The 19,942-nt window shown below is 32.2% G+C and overlaps 1 protein-coding gene, 1 long non-coding RNA gene and 1 other non-coding gene across 3 annotated transcripts in view; 1 reads left to right on the top strand and 2 right to left on the bottom strand.

The window, feature by feature from the left end:
• The window catches only part of LOC149476629 (uncharacterized), a 444,465-nt gene that overhangs the window by 202,468 nt on the left and 222,055 nt on the right, over positions 1-19,942 (bottom strand). The gene's annotated exons all lie outside the window — the stretch shown is intronic.
• Positions 317-18,340, bottom strand: LOC149476632 (uncharacterized). Its single transcript, XM_089711955.1, has 6 exons — positions 18,201-18,340; positions 14,033-14,075; positions 13,480-13,536; positions 6,491-6,580; positions 3,882-4,010; positions 317-3,536 (listed from the first exon to the last, which is right to left on the bottom strand). The coding sequence occupies exons 2-6, from the start codon at positions 14,033-14,035 to the stop codon at positions 522-524; spliced, it is 3,294 nt and encodes a 1,097-aa protein (XP_089568081.1). The 5' UTR covers positions 14,036-14,075; positions 18,201-18,340; the 3' UTR covers positions 317-521.
• On the top strand, positions 5,987-6,058 carry TRNAA-UGC (transfer RNA alanine (anticodon UGC)). Its single transcript has one exon. It is a non-coding gene; the product is annotated as a tRNA-Ala (tRNA).

The raw sequence follows: 19,942 nt of genomic DNA on the forward strand, positions 1-19,942 counted from the left end.
TGGAACTTTCGGTTTTATGAGCCCCTATATGGCGAACCATCTGAACATAATTTCAATTTAGAATTAATGAAAAATTTTAAGGCTATTTATTATGCTGTGAATGTAAATGTGATTTTAACATTACGCTACGACTTTTGAAAATGTTGCAAAATCGGGAAAAAAATATTCCTTTTTTATGTGAGTTCTAGTAGTGATGATGTTGTGTTACTAGTAAATAATAAACACATTAAATTTTATAATTTTATTTTCAACAACATAACATATTTGAGCATTAGTTTTACATTTAAGTATACCTTACAATCTACTTTGTTACAAACATTTGTATTTTCTTACAAGTATTTAAATAAGTTACATAAGTACTTAATAACTAAGTTATTTACTAGAAATAACATTATATTAAAGCTTTTTAAAGTCGAAGTAATTAAAATCAATTGGTGATACTAAAATATCACATTAACTTAGCGATGATAAAGTTCTTTTACAAATTAAGTTAAATGCGAATTAATTTAAATTTTGGTCATTTACTGTTTCTTATTTATCGGGTTGCCATTTAAATCGACTTCTGTACTGGGAACTAAAGGTGGTTTGAAGCCGCCATATTCTATTCGTAAATTGGTCATTTTCGGAATTCTATCTGTTCTTCTTTGTCTATCAAATTCCTGATTTCTTTCCCATGTGAAATTGTATTCTTTAGTTGGTGGAGGTCCGAAATATTTTTGATCATTTGGAATATTATTTGTTGGTAAATTTGTATTATTTGTTGCATTAATGTATGTGTATGACGAAGCGTATTGGTTGCCCCATAGCGTAGAATAAACGGGTGTTTTATTCAAACTTTTTAAGTATTCATCGCTAGCTTTTTGGATTTGATAATTCCTTTGAGATTCAGCTTGTTGTTGCGTTTGGTAATTTTGGTTACTTTGTTGTGTTTGATAGTTTTGGTTCGTCTGTTGTAATGTGGATACTTTTTGTAACGGAATATAGTTTATATAATGTCCTCCATTTTGCGTATATCCACCATTTCCGTAACCGTAATATATCGTCGGATCTATTTTCTCAAATTGGTAAGGAAAATCCTGTTTTTGTTCTTTTTCCACGGGATAGGGTACTTTAACTTCTACGGGGTAGGGTACCCTTTTTTCAACGGGGTACGGTTTGTCAACGTATTTCGTAACTATGACTGGTTTTTCCACTATTTTCTCGACCACCGTTTTAACTGGATAGGGTACTTGGATAGGAACTTTTTTCTCTACAATGTGATCTATATGCACTGGATAGGGTACTTTCTTCTCGACTATTCTGTCTACTGGGTACGGTTTGGGTACATGCACTTGGTAGGGTACAGGGTGGGGTACAGGCACTTTTATGTGTCTTTCGACTATTTTTGTCACTGGTTTTTCCACAATCTTTTCTACGGGCACAGGAATCCGCCTTTCCACTGGGTAGGGCACAGGTACTTGTACTTCTTGAGGTACAGGATAGGGTACTTTCTTTTCAACAGGGTAGGGTACAGGGACTTCTTTGTGAACGATCTTTTCTACCGGTTTTTCTATTGGTACCGGTATGTGAATATGTTTTTCAACCGGAATTGGGTATAAAACTTTATGTTCAACGGGAACTGGGACAGCTATAGGAGTTGGAACCGCTATAGGATGTATAACATTTTTCTCCACAACTTTTTCTACCGCGTAGGGTACATGAACTGGTCTATCCACATATACTTTATGTTCGACAGGATAGGGTACACGCACTTCGACAGGATAGGGCTTTAAAACTTCGACAGGGTATGGTTTATCGACGTATCTAGTAACTTCTACGGGCTTTTCCACAATAGTATCGTATCTAACTGGATATGGTACTGGTCTATCGACCGGCACTTGCTTGACCACTTCCACTCGTTCAGGATAAGGGACTTTCTTCTCTATATATCGATCTACGTATTTTGTTACTGGAACCTCTTTTTCTATTATAATCGGTTGTAATACTTTGTCGTTGTTGTAATTTTGATTAGATTCGTATGAATTTCTCTGATTTGCTTCATTTGGTTTAATAATAACTTCAGTATATGCATTACCTGCTCCATCGTTGTCGTTAGATTTATCGTGGTTTTCTTGTGAATTGTGTTTTTGTTGTTGTTGTTGTTGATTTTTTTCGTTTTCTTGCAATGACATATATTGTTCGTATAATGCTTTGGCATAGTTTGGTGGTCGTCTATCGTTCATTCTACCTTCTTCCAAATACTCATGATATTCAACATCATTTATATGTGTTATTTCTAATGGTATCGATTGTTGTATTTCTATAATGGTTCTTTCTTTTTTAGGAATTACAGTTTTAGGTATATTTTCGCTTTCCGAAATTTCATAATCCTCTAGATTATTATCGTTTGTATCATTATTTAGAAGTCGTAAAGCTACTGTTATTGGTGTTAAATAGTTTTGACTTATAGGCCTTGGTGTAATATTAACCAAATTTTCATCATTATTCTTAGCGTTGTTTTCGTCCAAACTATTTTGAACTGCTACTAATTCGTAACCGTTTTCCATATACGGTACCATTGTTGATATAAAATTATTAATAGCTTTGTCTTTGAAACTGTCGTTATTCGAATCTTCAACAATTATTGGTGCATTAAATTTGTATTCATTCTGTATATGATTTTGGTTTCTATTATTACTTTCGTGTCGAGTCTTTGTATTTACAATATTCCCATACTTAGTGGAGACAGTATGTTGATTTTGTGGTGTAATTCTTTTAGAATCAAAGTAACCTTGAGACCTAGCACTGTATCTATGACGGGGTTTAATTAAATCATCATTTAATGAATAAACGGATCTTTCTACAGCATGATTTATTTTCAAAAGATCTTCATTCGATATTAAGTCTTGTGTAGAAGCTACTAAGCGCGATATTCCTTCTTCTTCGGTAAATGTAATTGGTCTAGTTGTTGTTGAATAAAGTAATCTTTCATTTCTTTCGTTTGTAGGTGGGTCTACTTGAAAATGAACCGTACCGCGATACGATAAAGGCGCATTTTCTTTAGCACCAAAATCTCCATGTAATGTAGTGACGTCATTATTTGGAATCTCTAAGTATTCATTCGATTCGTGTGTATGTTTCGTTTCATCGTTAGTGCAATTGTGATTTTTAAATACTTGTACCAATTCAATATTTTGTTCATCGTTTTGGTTCGTATTGAATTTCGTGTTTTCTGTATATCTATTTTCGTTTATTTGATAATTATTATTGGGAACATTTTGAACATTATTATTTGCATTGTGTTCTACACGGAAGTTATAAAATTCCGATTTAGGTAGTTCGTTATAAAATAAATTGGGATTAGGATAATTGGGATATTGTATATTTTGTAATTGTTCTGGTATTATTTGGAACACTTGGTTGGATTGTAAGGTGGGAGCTGGAAATTGGGTTTGTAGAAGAAATATTTCTAGAGGATTCTGAACTCTGAGGTCCGAAGTAGCGCTTGCTTCTTGCGTCTCGTTGGGTATTTTTGAACTGTAGGCTTGAGAGGTTATCTGAAAAAAAAGTTTTATTTAGTATTAAATGTTTTGACATAATTCTAATTTATTGGTGTGAAATAGATTTTTTGTATGAAGTTTTGCTCATGTACACAAAGATCCTAAACCGATTTAGCTGAAGTTTTGGTAGGCAGATAGATTAAACTCACAAATAAGAAACGTAAACAATCCTTCTATTGTCAGAAATTATGAAATACAAGTGACCAATTCAACCATATTATAAAATATGATAAGTTTTTTTTAATTGTCGATTTGGTTTAAAATGAGTGCTGATGTGATGAAATAAACCAAATTGTGTTATTGACTTTACGAAATAAAAAAGTATTTATATATAATAATTACCTGATCCAAATCAATAGCCCTCTGTCCCAACGCGAAATTGGACGTATGTGTGTGTTGTCCGTTTGTGGACAAACTGACTGCGCCGTGGTAACCGCTACCGTCGGCTATGTATCGTACGTGTTGATCTGACTGTAAGGAGAATATATACGTATAAATATAAGTATATAAATCTATACTTATATTATAAAGCTGAAGAGTTTGTTTGTACGCGCTTATCTCAGGAACTACTGGTCCGATTTGAAAAATTCTTTCGGTGTTAGATAGCTCATTTATCGAGGAAGGCTATAGGCTATTTATCATCACGCTAAGACCAACAGGAGCGGAGCAATATGGGTGAAACCGCGGGAAACAGCTAGTAAATCAATAAATCAGATTTGTTTAAGTTCTGTGAAAGAAAACAGTAAAGGTAAGAAAAGACCAAAAAACTAAGCTATAGATATCAAATAGGGTTCTCTCTATGTCTTCTGTTGGTGTTGTTTCTATATAGGATCATCGGTTAAAAAAAATTAATAAGAGACTGCGTGAATAATTTTAGAGATGAAGAATTTAAAAAGGTACATTAGTTAATTTTAACAATAGATGTACTGTAATTTACTCGACAAACGAATCTCTTGTTTCTAAGGTATCCTAGTTAGTTTTACTGCGCAAAAGTAGAGTAGATAGCTGTACTTTCAGTCGTAATACATTTATCAATTTAAATAAAAACAATGTTCATTTATCTGCATGACTGTGTCTGTGTGGTGTGTTCAAGTGAGTCTCCGAAAAGGCTTTACCGATTTTTACTAGAATTTCCAAACGTTTATTTCAAAGAAAAATGAACAGATTAACGTGTCAAGAATGCAGTAAAACTCATACCAATGCTATTAAGTTGATTACAGTACAAAAAAGCCTTGGCCATAGCCTTTTTAGCTAAGTCCCTTGCACCCGTTTTTTCTTGTATTTGCGTATACAATGTTATAACTTGTTATTTGCTGAGATAGATTTCACATTGATTTCTCTGATTTTTTTATGTTTTATCCATCAGGAGCAACAGGTAATTTTTGTCTATACATATTTAAATACCTATGTGTATATGTCCTATACGTATACTGTCCTATACCACCCTATACATACTTATTTTATCACTACCTATATCATTATTATGAAAGTAGGAGCAATGCGGGTGAAACCGCGGGGCACAGCTAGTATAGAATATAATATTTACTTATACCTACTATAAAACTGAAGAGTTTGTTTGTAGGAATAGTAGAGGACAATGCGCGTAAACCGCGGGGTACTGCGTACTACGCTGCTGCTAATTTATTATATAGTTCTAATGTCTATTAAAAATAAAAACCACATCCAGATCTGCTTAATCCTATAGGCATGACGTAGGTAACATACACACTATCACTTTCGCTTTTATTAACAAAAGAGGAAAGAAAGGGAGACACTTTTAATTAAAAGATTAAAAAGGAAATGTCTTAACTAATTGACAATTTTCAACGCGTTGATATGTCAAATATATTAAACGGTATTTGTATGATTTATAATGTGTTAAATGATCCGAAGCGATACGCGCGGTTTATTACAGTTTTTGTTGTAAATTTCTAGATGGTTATCACTTCCCGGTGAACTAATCGTTTAGTGATTAGCCATTGATTAGTTGTATTTAATAATTTCGTTAAAAATTATGAGTTTCTTTATTTTACATTTACTTACCTGATTGTTTTTGTAAAGCACTGTTCAGTTTTTTTTTTTATTATTTCGCTGTAACCTACAAAACTGTTTGTCTGTTTGTATATTTTGGAATATTATTAATGTTGTGCTTAAATGTAGGTACTATAGAGTCTGAGGAAGGCTAATTTAATTAAAAAAAAAAGAAATAAGGTAACCTTTATAATTAAACGTGATGCAATTGAACAAATTACCTAGGTAGGTACTGTTTTAATTTAAACCGGTTTTGATAACTTTTTTATTTGATATAATAGTTATTTTATTAATGACGCCCTATTTTTAAATATTTTAAAAGCAAAAATGTAACACATGTTCATTAAATTCTATTGTTTTAGGTGCTTGTTTATTTATAACAAATTGTAATTTGATATTCCGATTCAGTAGATATGGGGGATGTAGCTCAGTGGTAGAGCGTTCGCTTTGCATGTGAAAGGCCCCGGGTTCGATCCCCGGCATCTCCAACCTTTTTTGAGTACCTGCAAAAGTTTTCTTCATCTTTGTTTTTCGGTTTTCTTTCCTTTATTTCAAATACTTACTTGTTTCATAAATTACTTCGTTATTAGTTAAGTAGTTTGATAGAAGATTTTATGGTATAAAATAATTTATATTATAGTTTTTAAGATAGAGACAAAAATAAAAATGCCCGTATTTTGGTAAGTATCGTGTAAGGAAATGTAATATCATTGCTTTCATAAATCTAATTAAATGTAATAATATACATATAAGTATAACCATAGATACTATGTATAACTATAGTAATTTAACCACAGAATTTAACTATAATCTTAAAAAGTTGAAATCACAAACAGATAACCTACCTACTTAAATTTTATTTATAATTTATTTATAATTTATTTATAATTAGTTACGTATATTATACGTATTTAGTTTACCTCAGGTAGTTTGACGAAATAATGTCCCACAGTTTGCGGCCCACTCGTCCGCATGTCCCAGCCCCATTGCGCGCCATTTTGGATTTGGTTCTGAAAAAGAAAATTGTAGGTTAGAATTGGTGTTTCAAACATTTTGGAATTTACGTGATAATGTGTGAAAAGAAATAAGAATAAATTAATGGGATCGATAAAAAATAAATAAATGAAAAATAAACTTATACAATTAAATCAATGTTCCGTAAAGCGTTGTAAGTACTTTTCGATCCAATTAAGAATAGGATCGATTCGGCGCCATTTCGTGACGAAATAGTTATTATTATTATGAGGCAAATATAATAAACGATATAAAAATGTAGTAAGGTTGAATGAATGAATGAAATACTCTTTATGTACGCACACTAAATACAGAATTACCTTAGAATTACCTACAAAAAATGGTATTACAAGTAACCTATTACATGTACAGAGGGCGGTCTTATCGCTGTAAGCGATTTTTGTCAGACAACCCAAAATGCAAAAGGATTACATTTAATGAGGTTCTAAGTAAATAATATTTTTCAAATGACATTAGATGTATTATTGACACATAGAGGTCATATAGACGTTCCTATTTAGACTTTAGTAGGATCGTAGAGCAGAGTTTTAATTCGGACGCTAAGTTCGGACGTACCTATCTTGTTTATAAATATTCTACTAGCTTTCCACCCGCAGCTAACAGCTTCGCCAGCGTTGTCTAAAACTAAAGAAATTAACTTTCCCTTGAATCTCTATCTATCTATTAAAAACAAACCGCATCAAAATACATTGCGTAGTTTTTAAGAGCTGAGTCCTCATAATGACAGACAGACAGACTAGAGCGGGATCTAACTTTGTTTTTATAATATGTGGTTATATTCTTATACAAATTAACGTGGGAACGTCGTTTTAAAAATCATTCGACATGTACATATTATACAAGATAAATCTTTTATTTCCCGCCAAGCGTGCATGTAGGTACCTACTAATCACAGAAAGTAGGCTACACCATTCTTTTTTATGCGGATTATTGCATAATATAATAGAATCTGGTTCATTTGATCTGACATAATCCATAAAAGAGAGAGGCCATTAATCTTCCATAAAAATTGTTACATGTGTTTATTGCTTTTATGATTAATAAGATTTGATTATTATTTTTATGTTTTATTATGTCTGTAGGTATTTTACAGATTTTGATGAACTTTTGATTACGAGTTACGAGGAATGTATTTGAAAATAAAATAATAGGTAGTGAATGATTTTGGATGGACGATGGTAGTGAAGTCCCATGTCCCCAAGTGGAGTAAGAAGCAGATGCATTATACATATTCTGTTTCACTGATAGATTGTCTTTAGGGACAGTAGGTATGGTTCCTACCATACCGAGACATATTTCTTTTCGTCTCCGGGAATCGAACTCAGGACACCACGGTTCTACGCTCACGCTCAACCACTGAACAAAGGAGGCAGTCATGATGATTTTCGAGTGTTTTCGATAGTACCCCGGCAAACATTATTCTGCCTTGTTCTTATCATTTAAGGGAATGAAAAATAGATTTTGACCAATTCTCTGAACGAAATGCACACAAAATTTCATGGGATTCGGTCAAGCCGTTTCGGAGGAGTGTAACTTTAAACACGAGAATTTTATATATTAGATTATTATATCAAAAAATAAAACTACAAACTTGTGTAACCAGATACTGTTACTTTCTTATATTTTTTACTTTATTTACAGACAAAGTTAAATATTTATTAACTTGATACAGGAAGCAAGGCTGGCCTTATAGATATATCAGTAAGAGTGGTTTGACAAAGAAAAAAGACCACATACCATTCACTTTAACGTTTTATTATACAGGGTGTCCCACTGTTGGTAGGTATACTAAGCTTAAAGGTGGTTATAATTTTGCATACGCTGAGTACGTAAAAAATACTTTAAAAATTCCAGACGCATTTTTTTTATTCTAAATTCTTAAAACTCTATGTGTACAACTATAACAAGCAACCCGCCCAGCTTGGCTAACAGCTGCAGCCTGCTCGTGACCTATCGTTTAACACGTTCGCTGCATTACGAGATCTATCAGATCCCGTGCAGGACTTTTGTTTTGTGCGTTGAATATAATCGTGTTTTTTCACTCCTTGCGGGAGGGTCTAACTTGTAAAGTTCTTTAAGTATGAGTAGGACAAATATACATATTTACTTCCTACTTAAAGCTAAGTTCAATAACATAAAAAAATAAATGAGAGATGGATTAGGTCCCTAACGCACAGTACTGTAATTATATTCATTCCTTGCGTTAGGAGATATGTCGGTACTCGTGGAAACGTAGGCCTCGTAGACGCAAGAGAGGGAGGGTAGGCGGCGCGGGCGCTGCTTGATTCGGTTTAGTGTTGTCCTAGCATCGATGTGGGAGCTCGCTCGTTTTGGAAATAATACTCGCGTATCTAGGTGTTGATTATTTTTTATAAACAATGAGTTTTTTTAAAAGAAAAAAGTGTAAAAAATCTATTTATTTTGGTGAGATTTCTAACAAACTCAAACTCAAACCTTTATCTATTCAATTAGACTTCTTCTACAAGCACTTTTGAAACGCCATTACATATTTTTAACATTTACCACCGATTCGGAAAGCAGTATCTACGGAGAAGAACAAAAAATCAAAGCCGGATTATACTGTTGCATCGTCCAGTATAATAAAAATTTTGGAAAATGTTCGGAAAACGAATTGTTACCATATGCGCGCAATGCAAGCAATCAATTTGCTTACCATGTTTTAATGAAAAAACACTTTGCATAATTAATAAAACTATTTCAATCGACAACTGACATTCCCATCACTACTTACTACACATATTGAACTATCTTCGGTTGCGGTACGCGATACAATCGATGTCTATTTTTTTTTTTGCTATTTGTAGTTTATCCAAATGTCATAACTGCGTGCGAACCTAGCAAAATATAAAACAATAGACTATCTTTCATCCACAAAAACTTCAAAGTATATGTCATTGTTTTCTGGAAGATATAAATTATTTTCAAAACTGTATCTTCAGGAGACTGATTAGGTCACAAACGCACCAAAGGGTGGATAAGTTTCGAGATCTTTTAGGTCTCCAAAGCACCAGCTGAAAGTTCTTTGATAATGATGTCGCAGTGAACGTGTTAAGATGTGTGATGATGTTTTCATAAACAAAATGCTCACATTAGCGAAGCGGTATATGCCGGCTGCGCGAAGCTAGAGAAGAGAACATGGATTTTCAGGAAAAATTTAGCAAAAATTTTTTGGTGTAATTTTGTTGTTTAAGTATTTTTTTTCGTGATCAGTGGTGTATGCAAAACTACCAGTCCCTTCGCGCTTAGTATACCAATAGTGGGACACCCTGTATAATATTATTATACCTAATCTATGTGTATAAGACTCTCGTGCCCTCCTAAAAGACTTGACCGATTTTCATGATATTTTGTAAATTATATAAAGTGAAGTAGAATCTTATTAACTTTAAATGATTTACATATTTTTAATTATGTATCCCGTGGCCCTTATAAATTTATAATTTTATTAAATTTTAACCAAATTGGTGCAGTAATTTTTGCATGACCGAGTATCGAACAGTTCAACATTCATCCTACAAAAGAAATGGTTTTCTTATACGAGATTTGTTCATATACGACTACGAGAGAAGTATATTTTCTTCAGGAAATCTATTTTACAAACTTTATCTTAATCTGCTTAGCGGTTAAGATAGGAAAAGGTGACAGATACACTTTCCCATTTATGATATTATATAGCTATGCAGGAAGTTTGGTTACATAAAGCTCAGTAAAGCTCGTGAAAGTTTGCCACAATAGTAGGCGTATAGATTAAGTTTAAATCTTAATCTAATATTCTAATTCTAATATTCTAATATATATTATAAAGGCGAAAGTTTGTAAGGATGTATGGATGTATGGATGTACGGATGTATGGATGTTTGTTACTCTTTCACGTAAAAACTACTGAACCGGTTACAATGAAATTTAGCACACATATAGAGGGTAACTTGGATTAACACATAGGATAGGTTTTATCCCGGAAATCCCACGGGAACGGGAACTATGCGGGTTTTCCTTTGAAAACGCGGGCGAAGCCGCGGGCGGAAATCTAGTACGTATATATTGTAACTTTAAGCTAGCCATTCTACTTATAAATTCTATGGTTCAATGGATGTATTATTTAGATAACAGTTGACTTAAAAGTAACTTAAATAACTTGGTTGTTGTGAAGTCCCGTGTCCCCTAGTGGGGTTTGGGGCAGATGCATTATACATCTGTTTCACTGATCGATTTTCTTTAGGGACAAGTAGGTGATCAGCCTTCTGTGTCCTGCCAGACCGAGACATTTTTTTTTCTTCGTCTCCACCGGGAATCGAACCCAGGACCCCTCTGTTCTACGCGCACGCGTCAACCACTGTACCAAGGAGGCGGAGTTTATACATTACTACGTACTAAGTAGGTATAAAGGGCCGCTAGATCGGATACCGGTTCTTATATAAGAGTAAAAGTAAATCCACTACAATTATCGTTATTTATTGCATAATATCGTTTGAATTGTTTATTTAATTAAGGTGTGTCTAATTTGTCGGATCTTAAGTTGTTAGTTCAATCAGAGATTATACATATATCTAGTTTTAGTTTAAGGATGTTAAAAAAGAATACATATATAGGATATATATCTTTCTATTTATATTAGCCTAGATGTGGATTCGTAAATGGTCTAATTAGTTAGTTATTACTAATAATGCTATAAATTATATAATTCGTAAATCGTATTTATTTATTTACTTTTTACTTACTTCAACAGAGGCAGACACTAAGACGGATAAACATACATTTTTGATATGGTTACTTAATGAGTAGGTACCTAGTTGTAATCTATACTATTTAATTTTAATAATATTGTAAAGCTGAAGAGTTTGATTGAACGCGCTAATCTCAGGAACTACTGGTCCGATTTGAAAAATTATTTCGGTGTTTTCACGCTAAGACCAACAGAAGCGGAGCTACGCAGGTGAAACCGCGGAGCGCAACTAGTATAATATAATTTCGATTTACTAATCGTTTTTGGTTCAGGATACTAATAACTAATAAATAGTTAATAACTAAAATTTATTACAAATTCTATGAAGTTATGTATGAAATGTACGTTACGTATATCGGAACTTTAACAATGGAACTGACATCCGATTTAAGATTGTGCACCATTGCAGATGCTATGCTATAAAAATGTGTGCCAGAGAAATAAATTGTACAAAATTATATATAAATAAAGATAATATTAAAGAAATTTCGTCAAGCCTTTTTAGGCCAATATTTTATCACTGAACATATAAATGTAAAAATAATCAACTTAAACTTGGACTCATGAGAAATAGGTATAATTCTTAATCTTCTATGTGAAATAAAATACTTTTTTCTCCATAAAAAATGAGTTTCATATATTTACACTAAAGCATTATCACCTCATACGAATAACACCTTATAGATAGGTAGTGTAAGCGGGCAAACAGGCGAATGTAAAGCTATAACTAAATATAGCATAGCTTTAAGTGAACCTAGCCTTTATAGAAAGCATTTATTTCCTATGTTTTAAACAATAGCAGCTATGGCTATTATGTCGCAATTCTATTTGAGAACAGCTGTTAATAATTAGTGGGTGTTAACAGTGATAAATTGCTATGGTACGGCTACACAGAGCTTAGTTGAAAGTACATATAGATTTTACGTTACGACTTACGTCTTGTTATGGTACGTCTATGCAGATCTAAGAATTACGATTGACAAACAGTATAAATATTTTATGGTAGTTAACACGTTTAATAAAGTTTTAACACACTCCAAATTCTTAAAATTCCAGACCTACTAGCACAGTATTACCATTATTTCCTACAGTAGTGCGACGAATGTACTTGTGCAGAGAAACGGAGGGGAACTGGCGGGGGTCGGGCGACGCGGGCCGCGTAAAGCAAACACGCTTAGTTTGCTTTACCTAGCGCGAAAGGATGACGCAGTCGTATTTTTTGTGTAATAATTTTATTATACATAGGTACTTACATATTCTATTATGGCGCGCACAAACTGTTCGGTTTACGGATGTAAATCTACATTGAAATCCCAGAAGGAAACAATATTTCAGAAAGATTGCATTAATTGTATCTGTTGAATTAAAATCAAAGCTATGTATATATGTTGTCCTCATTATTTTCTAATCAGATTGTACATCCCAATGCGAATGCATTACTTAGTTAAATGTTATAATATACAATTAAGAACATCCAAAAATAAAGTGTCCACGTAAATAATATTTAGCAGTGCAATATCTGTAATTATATATTTATGAACAAATAATTACATCAGATTTAATAATCGCAATTATTTTGAATGTACATATGAATAAAGATTTCATCATAATATTAATAATCACAATTGTTTTATTTCCCATTTGTTGCAACCCTAGCGTATTTTCGTGTGGCAGCGTCATTACCTACGCTGGCGGCGGCATCGCGCGACATCAAAGGCGATTCCTTACTGTAGGAAATAATGGTAATACTGTGCTACTAGTGATTTTGGAGATTTCGCGTACCTATTAGGCTTTAACCAAAAGTTAAGCTAGTGCGTATCGGTTTTATATAAAATAAATGTTATTATGTATTCTTTGGTTATAAATCAAATATAATTTATTAGTATCCACATTATTTTAATACAAACTTTTCTTCTTTTTGGTAATACAATATGATCGTTAAAGCCGTACTTTTCTGATATTAAGATAAATGTATCATACACTAAATTAATTTAGCACTAGTTTGATAAAAGTTAAAACCTACTCTAATTTTGTGTGATTCCTAAAACCTACTTAACAATCTCTTGATAGATGATATTATTAAAAAAAACCTTAATTTACTGTATTAATATGAATTTATACAATACTCACCCCCTGGTTTGTGTGTGCGTAACTCCATACACTAAGCGTAGTCAACACACCGAGCCACTGAAATATATATTATTTAGTCAGTAAATTATCTATTATGATGTAATAAAGAAGGTTAAATTAATAATCGCATTTAAAAGAACTTAGAAAATAGTGTCATGGCTTCAAGAGATTTTCAAATTTAAGCCTATATAAATAATATTCAGGGGACGAAAAATTAATTAGACGAATAATAGGTACTCGACATCAAGTGATAAGTACATATTTTAGAAGTTAGGAAATATTATGCTGGAGCCAAGGAAAATAAAACAAATCATATACATAATATTTACACATATACATAATATCATATGAATGACGTTAGGTAATTAACATTTAATATGCACTTTTCGGTTGAAAAGACTAAAATTAGTAATAGGTGTTAATAATATCTAAATAATATACAAATAAGATTTCTAAGATAAGACAGATTTACTGTTCTAAAATAAATTTAGAATTTTCTATACTGTACAACATGACTACAGAAGCAATAAAAATATTATAAAGAATAACGTACCATGACACAGGCTACAGTTGTTGTTCTAATCACTTAGGACTACCTGTAACAAATGCAAAAATAATTAACGAAAAATATTTTGAAAAACACCAACAATTTTATATATTTTATACGCGGCATGTCATTTGCCGCCATTAACAATAAACAAAAGATTTCATTAAAAAAAAGAATTCGCATTCTTTTTTTCGAATCTCAATCTCGAAAATAATTCGAATGTTAACTTTTTTTGGCGCGCTTTCATACACCACAGAGTAAATAGCAATAGAACCATTATATCTTAGATACTAATATTATAAAGCTGAAGAGTTTGTTTGTTTATTTGTTTGAACGCGCTAATCTCGGGAGCTACTGGTTCGATTTGAAAAATTCTTTCGGTGTTAGTTAGCCCATTTATCGAGGAAGGTTATAGGCTATATAACATCACGCTACGGCCAACAGGAGTGGAGCTACGGGGGTGAAACCGCGCGGAGCAGCTAGTGTAGTATAAAATGTATAATATATTGCATAAGTCACTAATCACGACTGACCACATGCCAGAGTAATTCACCATATAATGTAAATTTTCTTTATCCATATAAGTGTAATTAAGTCACTCTCACACGTCATTACCTTAACGTTCAATGTGTTGTGATTAATCTAATCTATTGCATACCTATTGCATAATAGTTGACGACTTGAGGAGTGATTTGTTTTAACTCAAAAACTATTTGGCTGATTTTAGAAATTATGTAATAGTTGTGAAGCTGTATCTTTTGGTGATTTTAGATACATAGGTGATTTTTTCGGTTTCAATTTATTTATCAACTAGCTTACGTAGTTTTAAAGATTTAAGCATTCAAAGGGACATAGGGAAATAGGGACAGAGAAAGCGACTTTGTTTTATACTATGTAGTGATAGTGATATTCTAACGTGAAAATAAAATAATACAAAACTGAAAAAACACGCTTTTTTACTTTTTTTTTTGTAGTTGATTCCGGATCATTAGTCGTGAAGAGAATGTATATGTAGGTATTGTGACTGATACTTGATAAAGTTTAAATACAAACATACAGTTGGAGCTAATAATAAAAAGCGTGTTAAAAAAAATACGTGTGGCACTCGAGGACTGCCGAGGTAAAGCTATTGCATAGCATCGCATCGCTGTGCCGGTTGGAGTGAGGGGTGTTAGGTTTTTCGTTACGGAATTTTTACATTCGGTCGCTGCGCTCAAGTCTGAGATAAAAGCTATGCAATAGCTTAAAAATCTTGAAAATTAATAATGTACCTAGGTACTGAAGTTCTTTTTGTTACCAAGTCTCAAATTTCAAGTTTCAACCAGTCAAGTGTAGCAATAATTAGGTCATAACACATTTATCGCTTTCTATTTTAGCTATTCGATATTAAGCTATTCAACCGTAGCCTAGGTCTTAGTTATCTAGTTACAAGCTGTAGAAATCGATGGAAATTAAATTTCGACTTGCTTTTTAATGGTGCATTTAAAATATGTAGATTATGTTGAAGATTTCTTGAGAATAAGGTATGACTGTTTTTATTGTAAGTTAATAGATATTCTAATACGTCGTAATAGAGCTGTTTTTCATTGTTATTTGTGGCCTATATATCACATACATAAGTACTAGAATTATAATATGTCAGTACTGCTATTATTTATTCTTTGGTCATATTAAATTAACGAAAATAAAAATAAAATTATTAGAGCTACTCAGCATAAATTTGTTATTTTGGTAGACCAAATAATATGTAAATGTTTAAGAACAGTTTAAACTTGAATTTTGAAAATTTGAATTTTTTAATACCTTATTTTATTTTACCAGCCATTTAAATTCATATTATGTAAATGACCAAAACAAAATTTGCGTAAAATTTAAATAATAATTCCATATGTTGAGTTTCGATTAATTTTGATTATTTTTCCGACCCAAATATCGACCAATAGAATTGCACCATTCGACGTCACGTGGTACAACCTACATGGTATTATACTGATAATTTTTTGAAAATTTTCTCTGGTCGTTGACGTCAAACTGACAGGTTCAATTCAATTGTGAAATTATTGGCCGACATTTGGGACGGAAAAATAATCTCCCGAATACCACACGAGCTTCAAAATTATCTGGCATTTCCCTCAAGGTTCCCTGCAAACAAATAAAGTCGTCAAGTTTTTCAGGAAAAATCACTCGCGCTTCGCGCTCGTGATTTTTTAACCTTGACTAAAAACTTGACTCCTTCATTTGTTTGCAACGAACCTATCGGAAAATACCCGATAATTTTGAAGCTCTTGTGGTATTATAAGTGAATATATGTATAGATATTATTTTCTCTCTTTATTGTTTTCTTGGAAAAATGCAAATGCAGTTAAAATGACGTAATAACATGTTTCATGAAGGAGATAAGAGATGCATTTCCTAGAATTACCACATAATCTAGATGCAATCTGTGGAAAATTGAGTGTTGCTAGTTTTTGTTAGCACGAGAATCATATGTCACAAGATACACTTATTTACTTACGTGCACTGAAAAATAATAGGATTGTAGTTAATTCTATACAAATAATAATATTGGAGTGTCTGTTCATGTTAAATTAATATCTGTAATATTAAAATAACCGCATTTAGCTAAATGCATATAGATGTAAACACGGTACGTGTTCCAAAATAGAAATTTTTACAGTTTTTTCTGTCTGTCCGTTAGTTCCAGCTAATCTCTGGAACGGCTGGACCGATTTTGACGAGACTTTCACTAACAAATAGCCAATGTTATAAGGAGTAATTTTGGCTACATTTTAAATTATTATACATGAAGATAATAATCCTAACGAACGTCCTTATTTTCAATCCTTATTTTAAATGAACGGAACGTCTTTATTTTCAATCCTTATTTTCAATGAACGGAACGTCCTTATTTTCAATCAATGTATATTATATACATAGGTATTACAAAAAAAGTATTCCTCGATTCTTTATACATTATTTTGCTTGTCGGTAAACGAGTGTTATAAAATGTATATCACTTCTGCTTATTAACCAGCATAAATCTATAATTATCATAACATTAACGTTATCATATCAAGTTTCTGAACATCAATTAAACGAATTTATCATCATTAATATCTAAGAATTACGTCCGTATTCATTTTCACGCAAGTTGTCAGCGAGTTAGTAATTTATAAATATTTATATTATGCGACACAATTATGTCATAATTTAAGTGATCAATTTTCAACACGCAATTCGGAAGAGACGTGTGCAATGTTGCATGCGTGTTTTTGTAGATTGCTTCCGGATTTTATAGTCTACGCTACGCTCTGTTATCTATTCCTTTGTGTCATAATGTGTGTGACATAGTTGGCTTAGCTGTATTGTGTGTTACCTTCGTCTGTTGGTTCGAATTTAAAAATTGGATGGAATGCGTTTGAAACAAAAACTAAACTAAACTGCTGTTAATTTTAGTTCGTATATACTGTTTACCACACTTACCAATGAATATTTTGGGATTACGAGTCCTATGTATCTTATGAGTTATTAATTGAGTTTGTAACATGTATTTGTTAAATTTATCATTCCTGCGTGACATAGGTAGTTTTCATCCCGAGTCAACGGTCAACCCCAAACCAAGATGCCCGACGGCGCTGGTGTGTTAAATTTATTTTTATGTATGTACGACATATTTTCGAAGAATTACTTTATTCACAAAATTTATTACTTACTATATAAAAATATATGTATGATCTAATATTTATATATGCTGTCCCAAATACTCAATGTTTGTTAATACCAATCTGCTATAGATTTGTTTTCATAATCCTAAGTGGAAAGGATTAAGGGGTTTACAGGGGTAATATTATAAGTTAGCACAAAATGATAAAATGAATACAAATATGACGAATATTTACGGTACAAAATACATAAATACGGTCTACCTAATTATGCATCATTAAAAAAATATTTTTAGGATTTTAAAAGCTATTTTATAAGGTTAAAAATTAAAATAAATAACTATAAATTCGGTCTTCTCCACAATACAAAAAAAATTACATTTATTATTCATCCTAAAAATAAGTTAAATTTAGATATGTAATTTATATTATTATTTTGAAATTATGTTGTTAAATACAGAACTTTTATATAAAATAACCTTATTTACAAAATATAGTCTCAAAATACTTACAATAAAACAAAAACGCAACACAAGTATAAAATTAAAAAAATAATCAAAACTTCACACACGTTTTTGAACGCACGCTTTTTTTTATCTATGGCGAACCTTTCGCTTTTCGCGCGCAAACTGTACCAGGGCGCTAAAACAACTGACAATTTTACACTGCAATTTTCGTTCCCTTTCCAAGTAAAGTGAGAGTTTGTAATCTAGACGTTGGATATTAGGTATCTCATATCTGTTAATAATTTAAGTACCTAAATAGATTTCTAAGTTCATAGAAGGGATATCGTTATCATATTGAATTAAAGTCCGTCCTGATTTTACGCAGATATTTTCAACGGAGGAAAATTCACATAGCAAAGAGTTTAGTAGGATAATCTATCCTACTAAACCTATCCTATGCTATTCTACTAATAATTTATGAAAAGTTTGTGAGGATGGATGTATGTGTATGTGTTAAGTATATATGTATGTACTATGTATGTATGTTTGTTACTCTTTCACGCAAATACTACTGAACTGATTACAATGAAATTTAGCACACTTATAGAGGGTAACTTTTGGAAAACAAATAAGTATACAAGTGTCCAAACAAAAATTACCAAAGCGGTGCGGTGCGCTTTTTATATAAAAAATAAAAAAATCGGTTCATATGTTATGTTCATGACGATTATAAAGATAAAAAATGAATATAAACTCAAATAAGGTGTGGAACTTTTGTGGAAATATTGTATGGGGATCTGCCACCGAGCCGTAATTAAAAACGAACGACGCCGCGGACGAAATGCTAGTATGATCTATATATTATTATAGTTATAAAAAACATCACACATACATCATGTAATCTTAAAACGTAAATAAACAACTTTTGCTTTCCAAAACCTGTTGGAACATCAATTTAGTAAGTAGAGTACCTACATTAAACTTGTTTGTAATGTTTGATTTCACTACAGATTAAAAAATATATCTATCATTTGTGTAGGTAACATAAAAATACCTACACGTTTTTAATTTTTGTTTATATTAATTGTGACTGCTTCGTAAAATAAAAAATTAAAAATTATCAACTTTTCATGTAAAAACCGTATCGTAGGTGACGTGGGAACACTTTATTACTTTATGAACTACTAGCGACCCGCCCCGGCTTCGCACGGGTGCAATGCTGATACTAAAGTGCTAAATACACTACAGAAAAACTGTGAACGTTGTACCTATATAAAATTAAAAACATAGCGGCCCGCTCGACTCGCCCGATAGCCGGGCGGCGCGGCCGGCCGGTACCGCCGCAAACGCTACGTCCCGCAATTTTTAAATCTGTAATATCTTCGAAAATATTCACTTAAATCATACGGTGAAGGGCCATATAGATCTATATTAAATGAACAATGTATACAAGGTATTTAATTGGTTAAGGATTAATGCTGTATTGGTTAAAATCGCATCGAAAATTAGCCATTATTTGTCGTAAAAAGTAAATGACAAAAAAAAGTTATTGTGGGTTATCCATAAGAGATAGACATATACCATCGCGGACTTTTCTGTAGACCTTTTCAATGTGTATAATACTTAGTACATTATTTTGATAAAACTCGTAGGGTTCAGCCTGCGTTTGCAATGTAAGCGGAAAAAATGTAAAAATTTACGACATCACATTAGAAACCTCAAAAATAACAGTACTTCTCCACTATTTAATGGATGTTATTATACATATAAACCTTCCTCTTGAATCACTCTATCTATTAAAAAAAACC

This window comes from Colias philodice, chromosome 27, assembly GCF_061535455.1.
Source record: "Colias philodice isolate Cphi_HAF_F1 chromosome 27, ilColPhil1 Martin Lab GWU primary, whole genome shotgun sequence".
NCBI lineage: Eukaryota > Metazoa > Arthropoda > Insecta > Lepidoptera > Pieridae > Colias > Colias philodice.

Bases quoted from the DNA above. Each gene is read 5' to 3' on its own strand.
- LOC149476632 (XM_089711955.1), bottom strand. The intron at 6,581-13,479 runs GTGAGTATTGTA...TTTCTTTTTCAG, and splicing joins ACGCACACACAAACCAGGGG to AACCAAATCCAAAATGGCGC. The intron at 3,537-3,881 runs GTAATTATTATA...CTTTTTTTTCAG, and splicing joins GGGCTATTGATTTGGATCAG to ATAACCTCTCAAGCCTACAG.